General features: G+C 37.5%; 1 protein-coding gene across 7 annotated transcripts in view; it reads right to left on the reverse strand.

Moving 5' to 3' along the window:
* TENM3 (teneurin transmembrane protein 3) overlaps positions 1–21,146 on the reverse strand; it is a 1,360,315-nt gene that overhangs the window by 136,300 nt on the left and 1,202,869 nt on the right. For all 7 annotated transcript variants that reach the window (XM_061474586.1, XM_061474595.1, XM_061474622.1 and 4 more), the window contains one exon: positions 1,951–2,188. In XM_061474586.1, coding sequence (XP_061330570.1) covers positions 1,951–2,188 — 238 coding nt within the window. The remainder of the gene's footprint in view (positions 1–1,950; positions 2,189–21,146) is intronic.

Raw genomic sequence — 21,146 nt, forward strand, 5'->3', positions numbered from 1 at the left:
ACAGAGCCAAATCGCAGAATATTCCATTAAAATACAACTGAACCCAATATTATGAAATATATATTTCAAAGTCACTTCCATTACTACTGCAAAACGATGGGGACTAAAACCTCTCTCAGGCTTTGCAAATATATCCCCCTCACCTACATGCACATACACAAACCCAGCCTATTCACTACTTAGTTATTCATCACAGCAAGCTGTAGGTCATTTTTACCCCCCCATCACCAATATGAGCCTATATAGATAGAAAGATAGCTATGCATATATGCTGACATTTGCATTCTGCACCTCTAAATGGCTGTCATCTAAGTCAGATGAAAAAAAAGGCAAAAAAAAAAAAAAGCAAAAAAGAGCTTACTATAAGCATAAGCTAAAATATTGCCAAAGAGGAAATAAACTTTCTTTCAGGCTGAGAAAAGGATGAAGGAAAAGACCTATCTCAAAGTTGTTAATACAGTTGAACTGAGCCTAAGAATCACACTCAGTAGGAAACCTTAACCAAAAAGGGAAAAATCAATGACAAATAAGATGGGTTCTTCACCTTCAGAGTTCCAACCAAGTGAGACTATTAAAGAAACTACAGTAGGGCTCTGTCGGTTTTTATGTGAAATTTCCACATTTCAGCTCATTCACAAGCGTTCAAAACTTGAAGACTCAAATACCCTTACCTTTTCATCAGAAACATTTAAAAGATGAAAAGACTACTTGGCAAAAAATACTTACTCCAGGTTGGAACTGGCATTTAAGTCTTTTTCTTCATAAACACGATAAAAAAAAAATGGCAATAGAAGCAAACATCAAGGACCATACGCATATCCTGAAGATTAACCAGTGTCTGGAAAATGTCATACATCCTATTCCCACTACAAACTTAGTTCTGTAAGAAAACTCCTTAATGTACTGAATTGTCTGAGTATGATGAAATCCCTTAAGTTGGAATCCTATTCCACAATGTCTATGTCTCATAAGCAATACAGGAAGGTACAACAAAACTAAGAAAAGGAAGAGCCATTCCCAACAGCCTGACAGAAGATCTGTGAGAACAAATCTATGGGGACAAAACTACCTAATAGAGAATCTTAAGGTCACATATGTTTTAAATTAGTCACAATCAGATGAACTATCTTTACTTTGCTACAAAACATAATTTAAAGGGATTCAAAGAATGAACTGAAGGGATTTAATAAATATTTTCAAGAATTACTGTCAGGTTCAATACAGTTATAAATGCTCAGTTTGATGACTAAATTGGAATATTATGGCTTTCGTTAATAAAAAATTAGCGCTGATTGAGTGTTACATGAGTATTAATTAATCACTGTAGGTAAACTGAGCTCTGTGCCAGTAAGTCCTATAACATTTTTTACAGATCAATCAGCATCATACATCATTCTGCATCTAAAGAAGCTAGTGTCACCTTTATATTAGCTGCTTCTTTCCTAGAGCCAGTTATCAATTCTAAAAGACAAAAAAAAAATGAGGACAAATTTATCATACCAGAACTGAGTTCTTTCATCTCACCAAATCCTAGGCAACTTTAATAAACACCTAGCCTCACATGGGTATTTCTTTAAGGAGACAGAGTACAAGAGCTAAAAAGTATTACTGAAAGTTCCTCGACATTTGATCTATATGGCAACCTGTATTTGACACATAGCATACCCGGCAAGCAAGGCAAGGAATTTCTTCCAACAGTCAAAAGTCACAGATTATGAACAGGAAGGAAAATGCTTGTATGGAAAAATTAATATACTTTTTGAGTCCAATCACTCTGCAATAGGCATTGTAAGGGAAGAGAGTGTCACTGGGAATTTTAGGGAGCAGACAGATTTTTTAGTACTGTTTTGTTTGCTGAATGAAGGGAAGTATTTGCTGCTGGTCATCTTTCATTGAGTTAAATGTTTTCTTTAGAAGTGCCACAGTCTGTAGCAGTACCTAAGTAATTACCTGCTTTCCAGTGGCGCATTACTGCCAAGGACCCAGCTGTCCTGCAGCTGGACTGACTCAGGTGTGGTTTGCAGCTCGGCGGGCAAAGCAGCCGGCGGGGCCGGACTCTGATTCCTCCTATTTGTCAGTGAGTTTCTGTTAAGTGAGGTGATGGATGGGTGATGCTGTGCTGAATGTTGCTTGTGAGAAGGTGGCAAAGGCTGCAGGGTCGACTGGCCTTGGTTATTTGGAGGTTGCTCTAAGAAGAAAGAAAATTAAAGCTCGTTATACACCATCTCAGCATTTGCTACAAGCAAAGCAGAATGAGAAATTCAATATAATCCTATCATCTAATATATTTGCATATTATTCTATTAGCAGACATCAGTGACATTCTCTAAGAGCAAGTTTACCCTTGATACACCAAGTTCTAATTAATATACAACAGATGGCAAGATTGCTTTTGGTTTTAATTTGTTTCTTTTTTTTTTTCAATCTGGTTTTATTAACACCTACAGAAAATAGCATCTGACAGATCCCCTAATGTGCCTTTAGATTTTAGCTTTTTTTAACAGACCAACCCTGAAATTAAATGGGTAATTTCAATAGAATACAAAGGTTTTTGAAATGCATATAATCCCTATAATTATTTAATGGAGTTTTTTTAAGCTTTATTTAACTGCAATAAATTATTGCAAGCTAGTTGCTAAACAGCAGTAGGCTACTCTATTTTAGTGCATTTCAAATAAAGCAGATCTGCACTATGATCTACTAATAGATGCTAAGTATTCTTTAGCAGAAGGTCACTCTGTGAAGCAGATGTTGCTTCATGGATATTTAACAGACTGAATCACATCTGATTACAACGTCAGAAGACTCATATACTTAATGACCGTCACATCCATTAGAACACACACAGAACAGATTTTCCAATTTCACACCATGCAATGTAACTACAGTTTGGAGTAAGCCACAGGTGATCAGAGAGTCAGGCCATCAAAACAAAAGGAAGTTGGTTTTGTTTTTTTTTTATATAACCGAAGTACACAACACCCATGAAGCTTAAAACCAAACCTCAAACCAGTAGAACCCACAATCAAATACTTCCATCAATGTCAGGTTTTAGCAATCTTTTCTATAAAATCCATAGTAAATAAGTCATAAATAGAAGACAAACCTTGCTATACAACACAATAAACACACAAAAAAACCCCCTCAAGACACTTCAGCATGATTTAGCAAGGACAGATGACACTTAAAAATGTAACAATATGTAATTCAAATTGCAATCTATTTCATAAGCTACTGTAGGAGAACATACCTCATAATACAAATGCAAGTCTTAGGCAGAGCAGAAGATACAGGGCCTGAATTTTGCTCACACTGGAAAGGCTTTCACATAGTTTTTAAATTAGTTGTTTAATCTTTGCAAACAAATCCCTGTTTAGAACTGGTTATAACTGCAAACCGTTAGAAACCCAATAATAATACCTTGGTATGGATAACACAGGAAAAGTATTTCTGTTGAAACAGATGTTCTCAATAATTTACAAGTGACTACTATAAAAATAATTCAACAGTGAGCAATTTCTCAGGTCATGAACATAAGAAAATTTGAGAATGTTAAGGAATAGACGTGCTAAGCTTAAACAGAAAATCCAGCCTTCGGAATAATTTTCTTTCCAAGAACCCCATTCTTCTTTACAGTTCTCTTGTGTGGTCAATCCAAGTTTCGTCACAAACAGCAGCGATGCTGAATCTGTCATTAAAATAATGACAGCATTTACATTGCCAGTGAAGTTTTCAACACAAAATCCCCAATACATTGATGAAAAATTATCTTCCAGGAAGGATGCAGCTGATCAGCCTTGTCTTCACCAACACCGACACAAAGTGTGTCATTGCATGTGATTAAAATCACTATTGAGGGCTTCAAGCCACATTTCAACAAGCCAGCTAAAGGAAAGTTAACAGACTAACACCAGCAAAGAGTGTTTTCCCTTGTCTATGCAAAATTTTATCTGATTTAGATTACAAGCTATTTATTGGCTGGCACAGAATTAACTGTGGCCCTGTATTTTATAATATATAGGTATATGCGTACATAAAAATATATTAAGTGCACAAATGTCTGTATATTTCCATACGTATGTGTAAATATATACATGTACAAATGATAACTTACACAACAGAAAAAACAGAAGTGAAATTAAATAATTTTCATTTAGTTTTAATGAAATTACATAATCAAAATTGTCTAAGGATGGGACCTCCATTTTTGACTCTCTGGCCTGCCTAGCTCTGTTCAACAGTGTTGCCATGCTCAGAGCCATAGTGTCCTCCCCTGCAGCTCCTACCAGCTGAATTGCTATTCTGACATCCTTCTTACTCATTAATTTCTCCTCTCATTTAAAATCTCAGTTGAAAATCAAACTTTTAATCTATAATTTTTAGAACTACAGATCTTGCACCATCCATTGCTAAAGACAAAGCAGAGACTAAAATAATGTTCTCTTGCACAAAGGAGGATGTGTGCAAGGGGACGATGCCAGGCTTTCAGGCTTATCTCAGTGAGAGGTCAGACCTTCCCACACACTCTACAATGGGGAAGAGGGACAGTAAAGGCTCTGTAAAGGATATTTATGCACTCCCCAAATAAATGCTTAGATCTAGTGAGTACACCAATAACATGCTGGGGGAGTGAAACTGTACTCCTCAGCTGACAGGCCAGCTACTCAGTCCACTGTTTGGGATTTAGATTATTTCCCCAGAAATTTGCCATGACTTTACAAAAGCCGTTCTACTATATAGTGTATAAACATTACTGACACTGAAACTACACAGTAACATATAAAATAAATTAAGAGTTGCAGGATGAGCTTGTAACCATAAGCCACAGGCTAGAAGGGAGTGAGGAGAGCACAGCAAGTGCAACTTCACAGAGAAAACACATCCTCAAAGCCCACTGTCTCTCTCCATAACATGCTGGCAGGTGACATTTTCTAGTGTAAAGGGTGACTTCAATTGGCAGGGAATCTACAGCCTCCACAGAATCAGAAATGCCAGAAAAATCTGGAATGATTTACGCCTCTTCTAATTATGCAAGAGCTACAAGTAGAATTGTGCCTAACAAGATTAGATTTTCCATAAATCAATAGAGCTAAAATCTGTATTTCTTTGAATTTCCTCAGTCCTATATTGTTGTTCTGAATGAGAGATCACTGAGGAATGCTCTTTCGATACTCCCTTCAACCTGCCAGATTTCTTGAATCCACTGTTAACTCTGATTGCCACACAATTTCTTAGAGAAACGTCAATCTTGCACCAGCTTTCAGTATTACTGCAACTTTCACACAAAGCCATCAGTTTTAGGTAGTAACTCTCGACACCTCCGTGACCCTATGAAAGTACTCTCATTGCATATGCAAGGAAACTGAGGTATCCATGGTAAGCGATTCACACAGGTCTCCTGAGAAATCAGCATCCCGGCCAGAAGAGTACTGTTCTTTTGCTTTTCATAATTAAGGAATTTATAAACCACAGTGGGAGTTTCATGACACAGATACATACTTCATGAGCACTGCAACACTGGAAACTACTCCTGATAAAAATACTCCTGCATGTGCCACAATGGCCAAGATTCAGACCCTGTAACCCCTCCTTCCTCTCTATCAATCAGCTTGCTGGAAAATGGAAATCCTAGAGGAAAACAGTTCTTCCCTTGGTTAGTGAAAAGATGAGTGGTCCTGGGCCCTGGCTAGGGCCCTCACAACAAACCACTTAGTAGAAATTTCCTTCTTATATGATATCAGAAAGAAGAAAGAGCATTCAAATCTCATAAAGCACAAACACTACTTAAAAACTGCTGTAGAAAGCTACAGTTGCTTTGCTTTAATTGGATTTTAAATGCTATCCTAATTTATTTAATCTAAATGGGAAGGTCTGGTTTGCACTAAAAATAACCAGGTATGGGTACAGGTGGGCGAATGTCTAAAAATGCCAAATTTTAATTAAACCTTTCTTGTTCACTCTAGACCTTTATGACTGTAGAACCATCCCATTCATCTTAAACAGAAGATTTCTACAGCAAGGAGCAAACGTAAATTGACCCAGCAATCAGTTTGTGTGTTCAAGTTGCTCAGGTGCAACAAAAATGCCCCACGTTTTTGAGGCATTTGCTGCATAAGCCAGCAACAGATGATTATGCATGCAAACATATGTACAGAACTAGGAAAAGTCACAAGAAATTGGGTGCAAAGCTGTCTTACTACAGTTGCATGAATTTTTCAAAACATACTTAAATTGTTATTTACCCTAGGGAACCACAGTGAAGCAAAGCAGTCATTTCAGTTGTAGAGGCAAATTACATGCACTCTGTAGCCTTTTACAAAACCTTTTTCTTTTTTCTTTTTCAAAAAAGTAATTTGCATTTAATTAATTTTATCATTTAACTGTTACAGAATTTGAACAGCATATGAAAGAATACAGAAAAGATGCATATGTCAACGTAAAAAGTAAGCAGAGAAAGATGTTATGATAACTACTGCCATTTGGGAGAAAGGGGTTAATTCCGAAGGAGAAAAGCAGACCAAGTATCCATGAAGAAAAGTAATTTGTTGCACAGTTTATGTGATAGCCTTTCTGTAACAGACAGATCACTGAGACCTGTCAGCTAGCTACTCATCTAGGAAAAAGAGGCGATTTCCATTTGATAAGGGTTAGGCTTTTTACTAGTGTATAATTAACATTAACTTTGAGTTTCCATGACAAACACAAAAGTGAAGACTTCCATTATGATATAAACATTTCAAATCTGAATATAATGTAATTCAATATCTATGTCTGTGAAAGTCTTAACTCTTCCTAGTCAAGTTGCTCCTTTTTAACACTCTCTTTAGAAGTCTCTGCCATGGTAAAGCAAATGCCCACAACGTGTACCAGAAGTAAGCAGCTGGAGTAGACTGAATGTTTTAGAAAACTGGTAACACAACATAAAACCTTTCATTTCCAGGTCACTGGTCCCTGGTCTGGCAGCTCTTGATTGCTTGCAGTAAAAGTAATTTCTGCAGAACCGGTTTGATTTCCTCAGTAAAACACTTTGATGGACTTGAAATTTTACCCAATTGACACATGGACGTATCTCCAAGAGTACAGTAAACAGAAGAGGGATTTACCTTGGAAATCCCTGCAAATTGTAGAAAGTGGTATTATGGCTTAATTAATTATTCCTAGAGCTCCCAAAGGAGTTCTTTTTTTAAAGTCCCTGCTTACAGAGGGTAAGAGGCAACCTCTACCGCTATGGCCAGAGCTTTAGTGATTCTGCACTAAAAATGCAAGTAAAACCAAGCATTCCGGTCTGGGAACACCTTTCATGAGAAGCTGTATTTAATTAATGAAAACAAAAAGAAGGTTATGGGTTTAGAGAATAATCATGTATTTTAAGTGTCCGTTTGCAATTAAACAGATCTGCCTTTAAATGAACCACTGCTTCAGTGTACTTTTTCTGCCAAGGTGCACATGACAGCTGCTGTTCTGATTGTCTTCTACAAGCTGTAGTGGCAATCCAAGATAACTAGCTGTATATGCTCATTTTGTGGTTAACCCCTCTAAATTTGTTTAACCTTCTCCATGTCCAGGTGAGCTGGCAGGCTCTGCCCTGCCAACTGCTTTAAGGATCCAAACCACACACTCAACACAAGGAATGAGATGACACAGTGCCTACCAGTACAGGAGAGCCCTTTCACTCTGATTTGAGTAACCTGATCTAGTGGAAATGCTCCTGCTCATGGCAGAAGGGGCTGGAACTGAACGATCTTTAAGGTCCCTTCTGACCCAAAACATTCTGTGATTCTATGATTTCTTGTCAGCCTGCACTGTCCTTTCTTGCTTGCTTTACAGTTAATGGACATACCGATGGAAGCAAAACTAACCTGCAGCTGCTGCTGCTGACTTCCTCTTAAAGCACTCTGTACTTCTGTGCCAGCTATGTGGTGACAAGAATGTAGAGAAGTGACAAGGACACTTTGATCAAAAGATGCATCTTGTGCATGTGTGTATACTATTATAAAATGGGAAAAAGTAATACAAGTAGCTTGATCAAAGTGGGCCAATGTTTGTCTCCTCATCAGTACACTGTCTATAGGGTCTGACAACCTGTCAAGCTACCCGGGAGTGAGAAACTACCAGTGAATTTAACTGCAGAATATGCTCTGAAAGATCGTATCGCCTTGTTAATGCATCCCAAGTTTGGAAGAATTGATAAAGAAAATGTGAATCTTGTTACTTACATTGCACATTTTTCTTTAAATCTCAACATTTTACTTTTTGAAGAGAAACAAAGACCTGCTGTGGAAGAGAAGAAAGACTTATTTGATTGTGGAGAAATTCATAATGTTGTAGACATGGCACGTATCTGTCCAAGATCTACCAGAGGACAAATGGAGACAAGTAGCTGGAGCTCCCCAGGAGTTAGTAGGGCGGTCCCTAACATGTAACATTGGCATTTTAAGTCACAAAGTACATGTTGATAATCTCCTATACCCTGTAAGTAAGCTGTTCTTTACACAAGAAGACAAAGAAACAAGTCATGCACAAAACCTGCCAACTTTATGAACTGAAGAAAAAATATTTTTACATCTTTCAGCTGTGTCTTTCAGCTGTGCTATCTATGGGAGTGTTAATTCAGGTTAAAAGCACACCTGCAACTTTGTATTTACATTTCACATACATTTAGCAAAGTATTTCCCCTCAACAACTTCACATTGATAATATTTGTGCATGCTCAGCTCTGTTTTATTAATTCAGTTGTCTATAATGTTTCAGAAGTCTTACTGCAGCAAACAGAAACCATCAGTTACAATCTTTTCACAAAAACTTTGTTAAGTATATGAACTGAACTTTGAACTTACTTGAAAGGCAGAATTTTTTGTCCCTGGTATTTTAAAATAAACAAGCTAAAAAGCTATATACCCTATACGATATGCGACCCTGTGAAGACAGATAAAATAACTTTCTATTTTATGGCATTTACTTTGAAAATCTGATTAAGATAGATGTCTCTAGTTCGTAATTCTTCAATGTCATGTTGTCATAGTTCCCATCAGCAAGATGCTTTAAAGGCTTTCGATTAATATTGCATGCCAGAACTGAAATTACATCCTTTGTCGTTTAGTTCTTAATGGTGCAAGTGATATCTATCAAGTAGTGTTTTATGAAGCATGTGTGATTTTTATTACAGGCTGTTTTCACAAATCTTCTTCAGGTTTCATAAAGACTGTTCATGGCTCACAACAAATATGTCCTGCATTTAGAATCATGCCAATTCTCAAATGCAAAATAAAACCTTGATTTTTCAGTGAGGTTTATCAGTAGAACAAAATCTCTTCCTTAATCATCTTAATTAGCAACGCAAAAATATTACTGTAAGCCTCTCAATTCTGCATGAGGACTACATAGTAAAAAACTTCAAACAACAGCAACAAATATAATCATGTATTACTTTCACAAGTAATAGGATATGTCTGCCAAGTCTTGTAAGTGCCTTGATTTTTAAAATGGAGGTGACACACAGATTAAATCAGAAGATACAACATTCCCCCGTAATCCAAGTACAACAGAGATTTTAATTTGAAGCATCTCTCTTTGCAAAACAAGATGCATACAGTTAAAATTTCTTCAATTTACTGGAAACCACACAGTTAGGAGCAGTTGAGAGGGAATCTTAGGGTTGGTTATATTTTGGTCAAGCTGCCGTTTAAGCAAAAACGTGCAAAGTCAGTAAAACCGAAGTCTTAGAGGACACATGAACAGAACATATTTTTCAAATATTTTTTTGTCCAAAGACATAAAGAGTCTTGATACCTAATAGAGTAAAATACTCTGCGGGAACAAATACTGCCCATTGAGAAGAAAGCAGGCATTTCTTCCACAGATGGTGGTGAAAGGGAAAATCAGAGGATTTACTTCGAAAGGTTTATTAAATGTTGTTTCCACTCTCTGTTGTTCACTGTGGGAACTGAACCAGCTCACTTTTAAAACATTTTTTCCATTAGCTTGAATCGATTCTCAAAGCATTCTAACCTATCCACCTCCAGCCCGCAACTGCTCCATTAACCCCTTCAATACATATGTAACATGCAGTCAATATTATGGCAGGAAAAATCTCTTTATTTTAAATATCATGTAGTGATACATGCCTTCTTGTCCATGGTACCACGTAAGAGGCTGGCTAACAGAAGGTAGTTGCAAAAGTGTATGTGGTGAAACAGCTCAGGTTGGGAGAACCAATTCATCTGGGTCAAGGAAAACCAGTGATTATGCTGTCATCCACAAGGCAGATATTTTAAGAAACAAAGTGGACTGAAACTTTACAGGTTTTCAACTGAGTTGAGGATAGCTTAACTGCTTTATGAAAGCTGAAACAGAGATAAATATTTCAGCTACAGTGAAAAAAGCTATAGTGAAACTAGTTCCTTGAACAACCTTCCTATAGTGGCCTTTTCATCCCCTGAGGGATTTAAAAAGAAAGATGAAAAAAGTACAGAAACGCTGCCAAAGGAAATTGAAATTTAACCTGCTGGCATAACATAATTATGATCTTGCTTTTCAAGAAAAAGAAATAAAAAAGATAACACAAAACGCATGATGGCAACTATGCACACAGACCGAACTGGAAGAAACAGTGTACTTAAAATCCCACTGTCATATTACGTGGACACCATCTCCTTCCACCCCAGGCTAACCCACATAGTAGTTAACAGGGACACTAACAGATATCATTTCTATTCTCTTTTTAGGACCTGAGGTCTGTGAAACCACAAAACCCCTCCAATGGTAAAATGTCACTCAGTTTCAACAATTTACTTGGAGATCAAACTGGGAAAAGATGCTATCCCACAGTGAGAAACGACAAAAGCTTGTTCCCTTGAGATACAGAAATGACATTCAGCTTACATTATGCAGACATCAAAATACAATAATGCAACCTTTAGTGGTGTGCTACTGGCCTGGCTTCCCCACAGTGGGATTCAGATATTTTGCAAGACTGTGGGCTCAGTTTTTTTTTCCCTGGGGGATAGCAGTCTCTCAAAGCAATAATCCCTGGAGTGGGGAAGGACCAAGCCCACAGGATTCACTTAAAGTCACACCTGTTTCTATTCAAAGAGACTTCTGCACCTTAATAAAATACTATCTTTCTTCCTTGTTTAGAGTCACAAGTGAGAAAGTTATGCAGTTATTGCTAGCTTTAGATAATCTTCTTTGATGATAACTCATGGAAATGAGTGGAGAAATACATTTTGAGTTCACAAATTGAAGGCCAGCTTTTTAACTAGAGAATTCAATGGTTTTCATTGAAAATTCACAGCTTTTCATTGAAAGAAAACAAAACATGAAACAAAAATGGAGAAGCCTGGCTGAAAGACTTTGTAGGGGGAGGAAAACATTCAGCTATCCAAAATGCTGACAGTAGACTAAAATTAATATGAAAAGTCTTTGAGTACAGTCAAAACTAGGCGGTAAAACACAGGTAAAATGGTGTGGAATATCCCATCTCCTGCTTTGCTTATCCAGCACCTTCTATTTATTCCAGATACAGACAGACACTTAATTTTGACTGCAAAAATTGTGATTTATAAATAAATGTTACTAAAAAAAAAGTAGCATGCTTCAGCTGTAAACTGAATAAGTTCTATAATCCTGATTCAGGCAAAATGACAGTGTGTAATATATGTAATCATTTCATACCACATGTTTAACTGGAGTGCGGTATGGACTGCGAAGTTTGATGTATGACTTCTTAATAGATTCCTAGCATTTTCAAGTGTTAGATAATTTTGGTTCCTATCCAAAATCATTAATCCAAAGTGAGCTACAACTGTATGGTTTTTTTGTCTTCTATTTCTTAACACTTCCAAGAAAAACAATTTACCAAAGCTGTTTACTTTAGAAGCACAGATATTCCCATATAGCTTAACCCCCTCCCCAAACTCTCAAAACCTTTAACCTGGAAAAATACATCTAAAAGTCACAATTACACAATGCTTACAGCTGACACAACCAGTGCTGCAAAAAACTACCTTTCTTCCCAATAAATAAAATAGCATCTAAAGGCTCTTTTACTACTTACTAAACCTGACTTTTACTGACATACGTGTGACATTCATGAAGAAGGAGCAAAGCACTAGATTTTCTCAATTCCAAGAGCCAGGGGGAAAATTCTTCACTAATTAAATGAACTGTATTCTTGTCATGGACTTGTTAAGGTTAATGGCACCACTTGAACATTTTGTAAACTTACAAATCCAAAAGTATTCTGAAAGGCCCCCAGATTAATTCATTATAAGCATGCTCAGCCTTGTCTAGGAACAGAAGGCCACACTAATAAAATCTGTGAAAGATAAGCTAAGAATGGGAAAACATTATATAAAACTTCTAAGCACAAATAGGTAAGGTTTTTTCATCAGATTTGAAAGAACTCAGATAAGACAGATTCATGTTTGACTTTGGAGGAAATGAAAAAGGAACAGGGGCAGTGAGACAAAAAGAAAACCATGGGGGAACAAGTGGTAGAAAAGAGGTTGAACGAATAATACCCAGAGGAGATGCAAAAGTGGACAGCTAAGAGAAAAAAGTCTCAGGAAAATGAGAGAGCATATACAATTTTATTAGAAAATCCTAATAACCAAACTTTTATGAAATACATGGAAGTAAGATGCTTACTCCACAGTCTTGACTTTTGAAAAAGGAGTTTAATCCTGGCTTCTAAATTTAAAGGCAGCTTGGGCCTTAAAGCAAGAGAGAAACAAAGCAGTAGGTCACCAGATGAATTTTTGTCTCCAGATCCATTTATCTGTTATCAATTATATGGAATATCCATATTATGGAAGACAGGAAAAGAAGAGGGTACCAAGCTTCCAAAATAGCTTTTAAATACTTTTTTCTCCTAACTGTGTCAGGGAAGAGAAACGCAAGGGGGGCGGGGGGGGCCTCCAAAAGAGCAAACTGAAGAACTATTGTTCTCTTATGAATTTAAATAAGCTTTTTAGGCTTATGTGTGAATTAGAATTTTGTTCTTCCTCCTTATGTTTGAAAAAAAAACCACAAAACCCTCTTGATTTTAGTAAGATATTATTCTATTGTAATGACAATCAAGTCTAGTTAGGTATCAATCAAAAGAACAATTCCATTGCAAAAGATTTCTTAAAAGATGTTCTGGGTTTCCACTACTGCTGCTTCCCTTATTCAGAAAGAAGACAGAGTCATTAACCCTCAAATCAAACATAAACTTCGAATTGCTAGAGTTGAAACAAAAACTACCTTTCAGTCTGACTCTCTCAGTTCATGTAACTTTACCACAAAACCCTCCCATATCTAGCGTAGCAGTTGAAGTAAATCTATGATAATTCCAGAGGTATCAGTGGACATAGGGAGTGATTTAATTAAGCATTTGTATGTGTTCACTATTCTGCAAAGGCTGTGAAGGACAGCAGTGTGCTGAGCAGCTTCAACAGACTGTAATATAATTAATGATAATAAACAATTATGTCCAATGATAAACAAAAAGTTAAAGGGTAAATTCCAGAAGTATTTTTTAAATATAAAATTTGCATATAAAATTTGTGTATAAAACACAGCAAACTGTGAAAATCAGTCTTATTTTTAAATTCCAGAAACATTCTCATAAGTGACTGCGGACTTTGCCTTTTCCCTTATATATTTTCATTGTCATAGTTGGGTTGCTACTCCAAAGCTGTTTCCACCAGGTGATCTTTCACTTCAATTTCCAGCTAAACTTTATAGCATGTTACCTGAACCAAACTCTTTAAAAAAACATGGCTGATTCATGTCATAGTAAGCTCTTCCTTTGAATAACACTGTCATAGTTCTAAGGCAAACACTGACGGAACAGGTAAAAGGTAGAGAAGTCACAGCTCACAACTACACACTTTGATTTAAGTAGCCAACTAGATACCATACACATGAAGACACCAAAAGTGCAGAGCTAAAATAAATGTTTTTGAAACAATGGCAAAAATACTCAAATAAGCACAAAGTAAATCACCACCATGGTGCAGTGAAAAGTGATGAAATCCCCCATATATTGTTAGCAAATGAAAAGTTGAATACCATGATGCCGCTGCCTTCCAGGCAATTGCAACAGCAAAAGAGATGTTGCTGCTTATTCTGGGGTAACAAAGGCTAAATAAAATGATTCATTATGATCTTGTCTTTCTGGCAGAATTACAAATTCTACATACTATTTAGCTCTTCAAAAATATTGACCTGGAACCTCCTAATAGTAATCTAATTTCTACACAACCAGAATTACAGTTTCAAATGATTTAATGTGCAGAAAGTGTGTAAACTCCCTTTATACCTGACAGATGTCACTTTACCAGTAACAGATTTGGCAAAAGTGATTCTTGGTAGCTGGAAGAGCACTTACAGAGACAGCTTGCTCACCCTGTAACACTGCTGATTTATAAATCAAGCTATGCCCCAGTCAAGTGGGACAAGATCTTAGACACAGAGCCAGAGAAGATCTGAATGGCTGGGGTCTCTGGAAACCTGCTGCCTTCCACTTGTGGGGAAACTCCCCTCCATTTCTAGCATAATCACGCCCTCTCTGCCTCAACACATTTCCCTGGTCCATCTTCTGGGTAAACTATCATATGGGAAAATGCCTTCTGTATTTTGCTGTAACCCCAATGCTGGTGACAAGTAACGGGTGTGTGGGAGTGGTACGTGATTGTGAGGAAAGCAGATGGTTTCAGGCTAAGAACTCTGCTATTCACCATACTTTTATAACTACTACTGGAGGCTAAAAAGAAACATTTCAGGAGGGAGAATTGTCTTGTGGTAAGACTGCAGCAGAGTAAATCAGGAAATAGCTTTTTTCTTATTCCTGGTGCAGCCAGTGTTTATGGTGTCATCACAAGTGAGTGAAAAGCTTTGTCCACCCAGTGGTCTTGCTGGCGAAGCTGGTTAAGGATAATCTGCCAAGGCACAGGGAGCTGCAGGAATCAGTATTTTGCCCAACAGCTCTTTGCTGCTCTTGAAATGAAAGATGTTCCCTGGGTGAAATCTGAACAGATATGGCAGAGGTGAGAAAAGGTCTTCTGCTCTCAGACTGAATTTACAATGAAGAGCACACAGACCAACACGGTTGCAGAGAGGAAGGGTACAATTTGCATCCTCCTGAGGGACGACCCCACACTGCTGCCAAAGTGGGAAATTGGAGGGGGTTATTACCATTTAAATCTGGTCAAATCACCAGATTTTTTTTCTGATATGGGTCAAGTTTCCATCACTTTTCCACAGAGAGAGTCTGCTGATGGGAAAGCATATGCAACCCATCCTGCCTGCTCCTTGGAGCCCCATTTCCCTGACTGTGCAGGTATTAAGTGTGAAAATTTCACACGCACATCCTTCCGAAGGCGTTAGGTTTCACAGATTACGTGTGGCATTACAGGATAACATTCTGTCTTCCACAATAATAAACCAGTGTCACAAACAAGGTAACATGTTCAGCAAAAGCTACTGGTTGCTTTGTAGTCTCAGGTGAATTACATCTATTAGAGAGATTCACACTTTGGAAATAAACATCTAAAGAAAATAAATACAAACAAACAACGATGACTTTCAGGTAATAAGCTGCAAAGATTACTGCAGAAGCAAATGCTTTTAGAAGCCACAAACATGACAATTAGTAGCATTTCTGGAAGCTGAAAGTCTAAATAGCTGTCAGCAACTCCACTAGTAAGTGTAAGTTATTTACAACAGCAAGCAGACAGATTATCAAGATAACAGAAGCACTGATTAATTGTGTAGCCTAAACTGGCAATAAAAACAGTGTAAAGCCCTGTATGTGTGAATGTTTATTTTTAAATAGGTACATTTTGCTTCCAAGTTTACTTCTTTTAGTTGTTATCGTTTAATAATAATCCTTGTATCAAGCTGCTCTTTTAATTTTTCAGAACCTTGAAATGTAAAAACCTGACTTTGTAGTAGCCTCAAAAAGACTTTTCAAATTTATAAATACCAAGGAGTTACTTAGCAGAGGCTAAGACCTATTTTAAAGTTTTCTGTACCATTTACAAAATAAGATGCTTGTGCTGCAATAATCTTCCATAACCACACAAACTTCAAGGCTAGATTAGAAAACATTTTATAGTTTTCAGTAAAGTTTGGGTGAGGAACTTCTAATTAATTTTGGCAAGTATGAACTTCTTCATGGCATGTTACATGTATTATATGCTCTTCTTTAGAGAAAAATGAAAAATCTGAAGAATTTTCACATTCAGCAATTTATATTCAGAACCTTTTCCAACTTCTCAAAAATGCAAACAATAATTTATCTTTGAAATACCTACCCAGTGTGCTGGTTTCGGCTGGGTGGAGTCCCACATGACAAGTCACAGAAATTGCTGAAGGAGAAGGTGAATCGTTTGCAGAAGTGAAAGCCATCCAGCTGGCTTTAGATACTGCTGAACAAGAAGAATGGCCAGTACTTTATCTCTGTATGACTCATGGATGGTGGCAAATGTCCTGTGTGAGTGGTTGCAGCCACGGAAGCAGAGCAACTAGCAGCACAGAGCTAAACCCATTGCAAGACATTGCTGCTCAGGTAGAGAACCTGGTTGTAACAGTACATCACACAGATGCTCACGTACCTACATATTGGGTCACTGAAGAATATCGAAACAGTGTACAGGTGGACCAGACTGCCAGAACTGAATTGGCTCAGGTGGATTTGGAACATAAGCATTAGCTATTCATAATTCAATGGGCCCTTTACACATCAGGATATTTAAAGAACGGATGCAACATACAAATAGGCTTGAGACTGAGGGGTGGACTTGACTATTGATGCCATTGCACAGGTTATCCATGAATGTCAAACATCCACGATAATCAAACTAAACAGCTAAAGCCTTTTTGGCATAAAGGACTGTGGCTGAGATATCAATATCGAGAGGAGGCTGGGCAGACCGATAATATCATACTACCATAAACCTGCCATGGAAAGCACCATGTGCTTACAATGGTGGAAAGGACTTCTGGATGTTTGGAAACATACCCTGTGCCCTATACCACTGCCCAGGACATTATCTTAAGCCATGATAAAGCAAGTTTTACGGTGACACAGCACCCCTGAGAAAACTGAGTCATTCAATAGGACTAATTTCTGAAACAACCTCATAAACACCTGAGGCAAAGAGCATGGCACTGACTGGGTATATCACAAACCCTATCATGCACCAGCCTCTGGGAAAATAGAATGGTACAATGGACTGTGAGAAACTGCACTGAGAGCAATAGGTGGTGGAACATCCAAGTACTAGGATACATATTTAGAAAACCCACTTGGCTAGTTAACACTAGAGGATCTGCCAATTGACCTGGCCTGCCCAAGCAGAATCTCTGTGCATGATGAAAGGAGGTAAGCTCCCCACAGTACATAGAAGGAGCTTGCTGGGATAATTAGTGGGTCACTGCTTCTTCAGGAAAGGGTAAACCTATTCATGGCATTGTTTATGCTCAAGAACACACGAGTGCACTTGGGTGAGTAACGCAGAAGGATGGGGGAGTCCAATGCGTACCTCAAGGTCATTTAATCTGGAGTGAAAATATCCGTATGTAGAGCGGCATGTTTTGGGAATATAGATGTGTTATTGCTGAGCAGTGCTTACACAAAGTCAAGGCCTTTTCTGCTCCTCATAGCACTCTGCTAGCAAGTAGGCTGGGGGATGCACAGAATGCTGGGAGAAGATGTAGTTGGGACAGCTGATCCCAACTGACCAAAGCATATGGCATCAGGCTCAGCAAAAACCTAGGCAAAAGGTTGGCTGGGGAGCTTTGCTTGAGGACTGGCTGGGCACTAGTCAGTTGGTGATGAGCAACTGTTTTCATTTGCATCACTTGCCTTTCTGGGGTTTTATTTCTCTCTTTCTTGTTTTCATGTCAATTTTTTTTTAATTATTATTATTGTTATTATTATTGGTTTTGTTATTATTATAATATTTGATTTCAATTATTAAACTATTCTTATCTCAATGCATGAGTTTTCTCACTTTTACCCTTCTAGTATCTTCCCTCTATCCCACTGGGGAAGGGAGTGAGTGAGCAGCTGTGTGGTGCTTAGCTGCCAGTGGGGGTTGAACCACAACACTCAGCTGTCAACCAGACATCAATATGCTGGAAGTCTAGACACAAAAAGAAACTTAAGCCCTCATCCCATGAAAAGCAATGGATATACTTGCTCTGGAATGCAGATGGCTGTGGTTGCTGGCATGCAAAATGTCTACCCTTGGCCAACAGACAGCTATACAGATGAGACTGGTTTTGACTAGCTCTGACAGTGTCACTCAGACTGGTAGGAAAGTGCACAAAAGGAAGGCATCTTTACTGCCCTTGGGCCCCATGCTTCATTCAAGCTCAGGGACCTGACATAAATCTTCATCATTGTTTCTTTCCAGTAGGATCCTTGTAGCTTCTTTAAGTAAATGCTAGTTGATTATTGTTTATCATGTCTCCAAAACATCAAGTTGCAGAAAAACATCACATTTGCCAGAGGCATGATTCCTGCTTTATGGCTGTTTATATTCAAACCTCATCCAAATGTAGGCTGTGGGGGCACTACTGAATATTCCACATGCTATGAGAATACAGATGAAAATCATTTGGGCCACCAAAATAAGTGATTCATATACTGAAGTGAGAGATGATGCTAGTTCTTCTCTAGAAAATCCAAGAAAGAAAATTGATGACTGATGTGCTGCTCCTCATGCAAGTCTGTTTTTCTGTAAGTTACATGTACTGCTAATCTTGTGTCAGTTTTCATTGTACCAGCTGGTCAACTCATTAGGTTTGTGTGCAATGAGATGCATGAATCCCCCCTACTTGGTAAACTCTCCAGGTATTCAAAGTTGCATTTTCACTTGGTAAAGACCTTTGCTGAGCATAGGTAAAGATGCTAGATGTACTCCCTCCCCCTAGAGCTAGTGCTTGGGTGTTTAATGGCCAGGACTTTCGCTAACACCAGTACCCTCAATGAGCTTTTTAATAGTTTCCTCTTCCTGATAAAACCAGAATTCTGGTTACTGCTACACATGCCATGGAAGTCAATCCCAGCTGGCATGTGTCTCTTCTAGATAAGAAGCACCTTTCACAGAGCAGATAGGAACATTTTGAGTTGTCTTTGGATTTCTACACACAGAACAAAAGGGGATGGCAGACTAACTTCTATGTGGATGAGTGTTTCCTCACTTACAGAAAATATCGTCAGTGTCTATCAATTAGTTACTTAAGGCCACGCCATTAAGTACTGAGCTTAATCATATCCACCATTCTTCTGCTATATTTACTTATCTTTTTTTGGTGGGGACACGGAAATGTGCACAAAACCCCATTACTGAGCAAATGAAAATTTATTTGAAAAGCAAACCTCAAGAAAGAATATTCAAGGAAGCTACCAGGTTTAGTCTTATGATAGTAAGAAGGTCCCTCTTGAACCATGACTTCTTTTGCCTTTACACAGGGACACACAAGGAGCATGTGGCTCTAGGAAAGGTATTTACTTTTACAGACTGAAAGAATAATTTGTGTTGTCTGATATTTGCAGCACTCTTACAGCTCTTAGAATATGAATACTTTGCACTATACGGTAGGTACATGTGCATATGCATAAAAAATTACTGTTAATAAAAAGATAAATATTTGTCAGAAGAAGTACATTTTAATATTACTTTATGAATATCTACTATACTTGTGACATGTCCTTGCTGTTCACTAGAACTGAAGTGATAAGTTACTGTGTCTGATATTGCCTGTGACAATTGACATCTCCCTAGGGATAAGGGTGCTAAGCTTTCTTAAAACCACTTACTCTTGCTACTAAAACTGAGCAATTACAGCTATGTCTCACACTTTGTCTTTTAAGGATGTGGCATGTTTATTACTTGCAAGAGGAAAATGACTCCTGCAGTGATGTTTTAAACTCACTAGGCTCAGACAAAAATCAAAGTGCTGCCTATAAATGACAAAGTTATATTTGTATACAGCTTCTATCTCCATAGCATGAGAGCAGAAAAGCTCCAGGCAGAAGGTACTGTTTTCCTGCTTTTTCTCTTAGCAGGACAGAGGCAGTATGGAAATTTCAATCAACAGCTTGAAAAAGTTTCCACAAACATTTTGCTTCTGTACTAACAACCACTGGCTATTGACCTAGAAGTTACTATTTTAAATTCAATTATAAGGTGCAATGGTAAGTTGCAATCTTCAGAACTACAAGACTGACAGCTTGTTTTAGGCTTGTAACTTGTAAAACTATACACTTAGTGCTGCATTGCACATGCCTAACAAGTAAATGCAAAATTCACAGTGGCTTGGAAAAAGACCTCAGAACACTAAGAACAAACCCAAAACTTCAATAACCAACTATGTGCATAAGCGTAATTGGGAAATTGGTCTTCAGCTGCAAAATCAAAATGTAACATTGAATGCATAAAGCTGTCCAATAAAATATATTCATTGCATCAAATGAAGGATATGATAATTACAAATATTTTCCATAAATCTGGAAAGTAATGTAATAGAAAATAAACAGCCAATAAAATATGAACAATTTGGAAAAAAAATAAGCTATTACTTCTGAAATACAAAATTATATTGGGCTCATTAATCAGTTCAGCATTGTATTAATGAATGGAAATTACTTCTTTGTAAGGTGTTTCTTTTACAGGGTAGTTTCTTCTTCAGAGTCAGTGTGCCTCCTTTCTACATAACTGAGCAAGAAAACAGCAAAAAAAAACATCTGTAACTAAAAAAAATTAAAGGGGTATATGAATTTGAAGGATTATAACGCTAAATGTAAACCTCACTGTTTGGTTTTCTGGTTTTCATTTTTCTTCATTTCTTTATCTGATCTTAATATATGCTGGGTAATTTGCAGTGTTCTGTTACATAGTATCATATTGCACCTTACATGCAATAATGACATACTGAACATATGGTTGAAAAATATGATTGAGAAATTCCTAAGACTGATAAACTGATAATATAATCACAAGCAGAATTCTCACAAGTTTCTAAAATATGACAGGAGGTGGGAAAAAAAAAGTTATTTTCCTTGTGCTTTAAGAAAAGCAATTTAAATATTCCTCATTCCTCTCCTGGCTTTTTGCTTTATTTCTTTGGTTTGTTTTTTTTTTTGGGGG

Source organism: Pezoporus flaviventris, unplaced genomic scaffold (assembly GCF_033815535.1).
Source record: "Pezoporus flaviventris isolate CSIRO_AGI_PZ_B2104156 unplaced genomic scaffold, CSIRO_AGI_Pfla_v1 ptg000002l, whole genome shotgun sequence".
In the NCBI taxonomy this organism is placed as follows: Eukaryota; Metazoa; Chordata; class Aves; order Psittaciformes; family Psittacidae; genus Pezoporus; species Pezoporus flaviventris.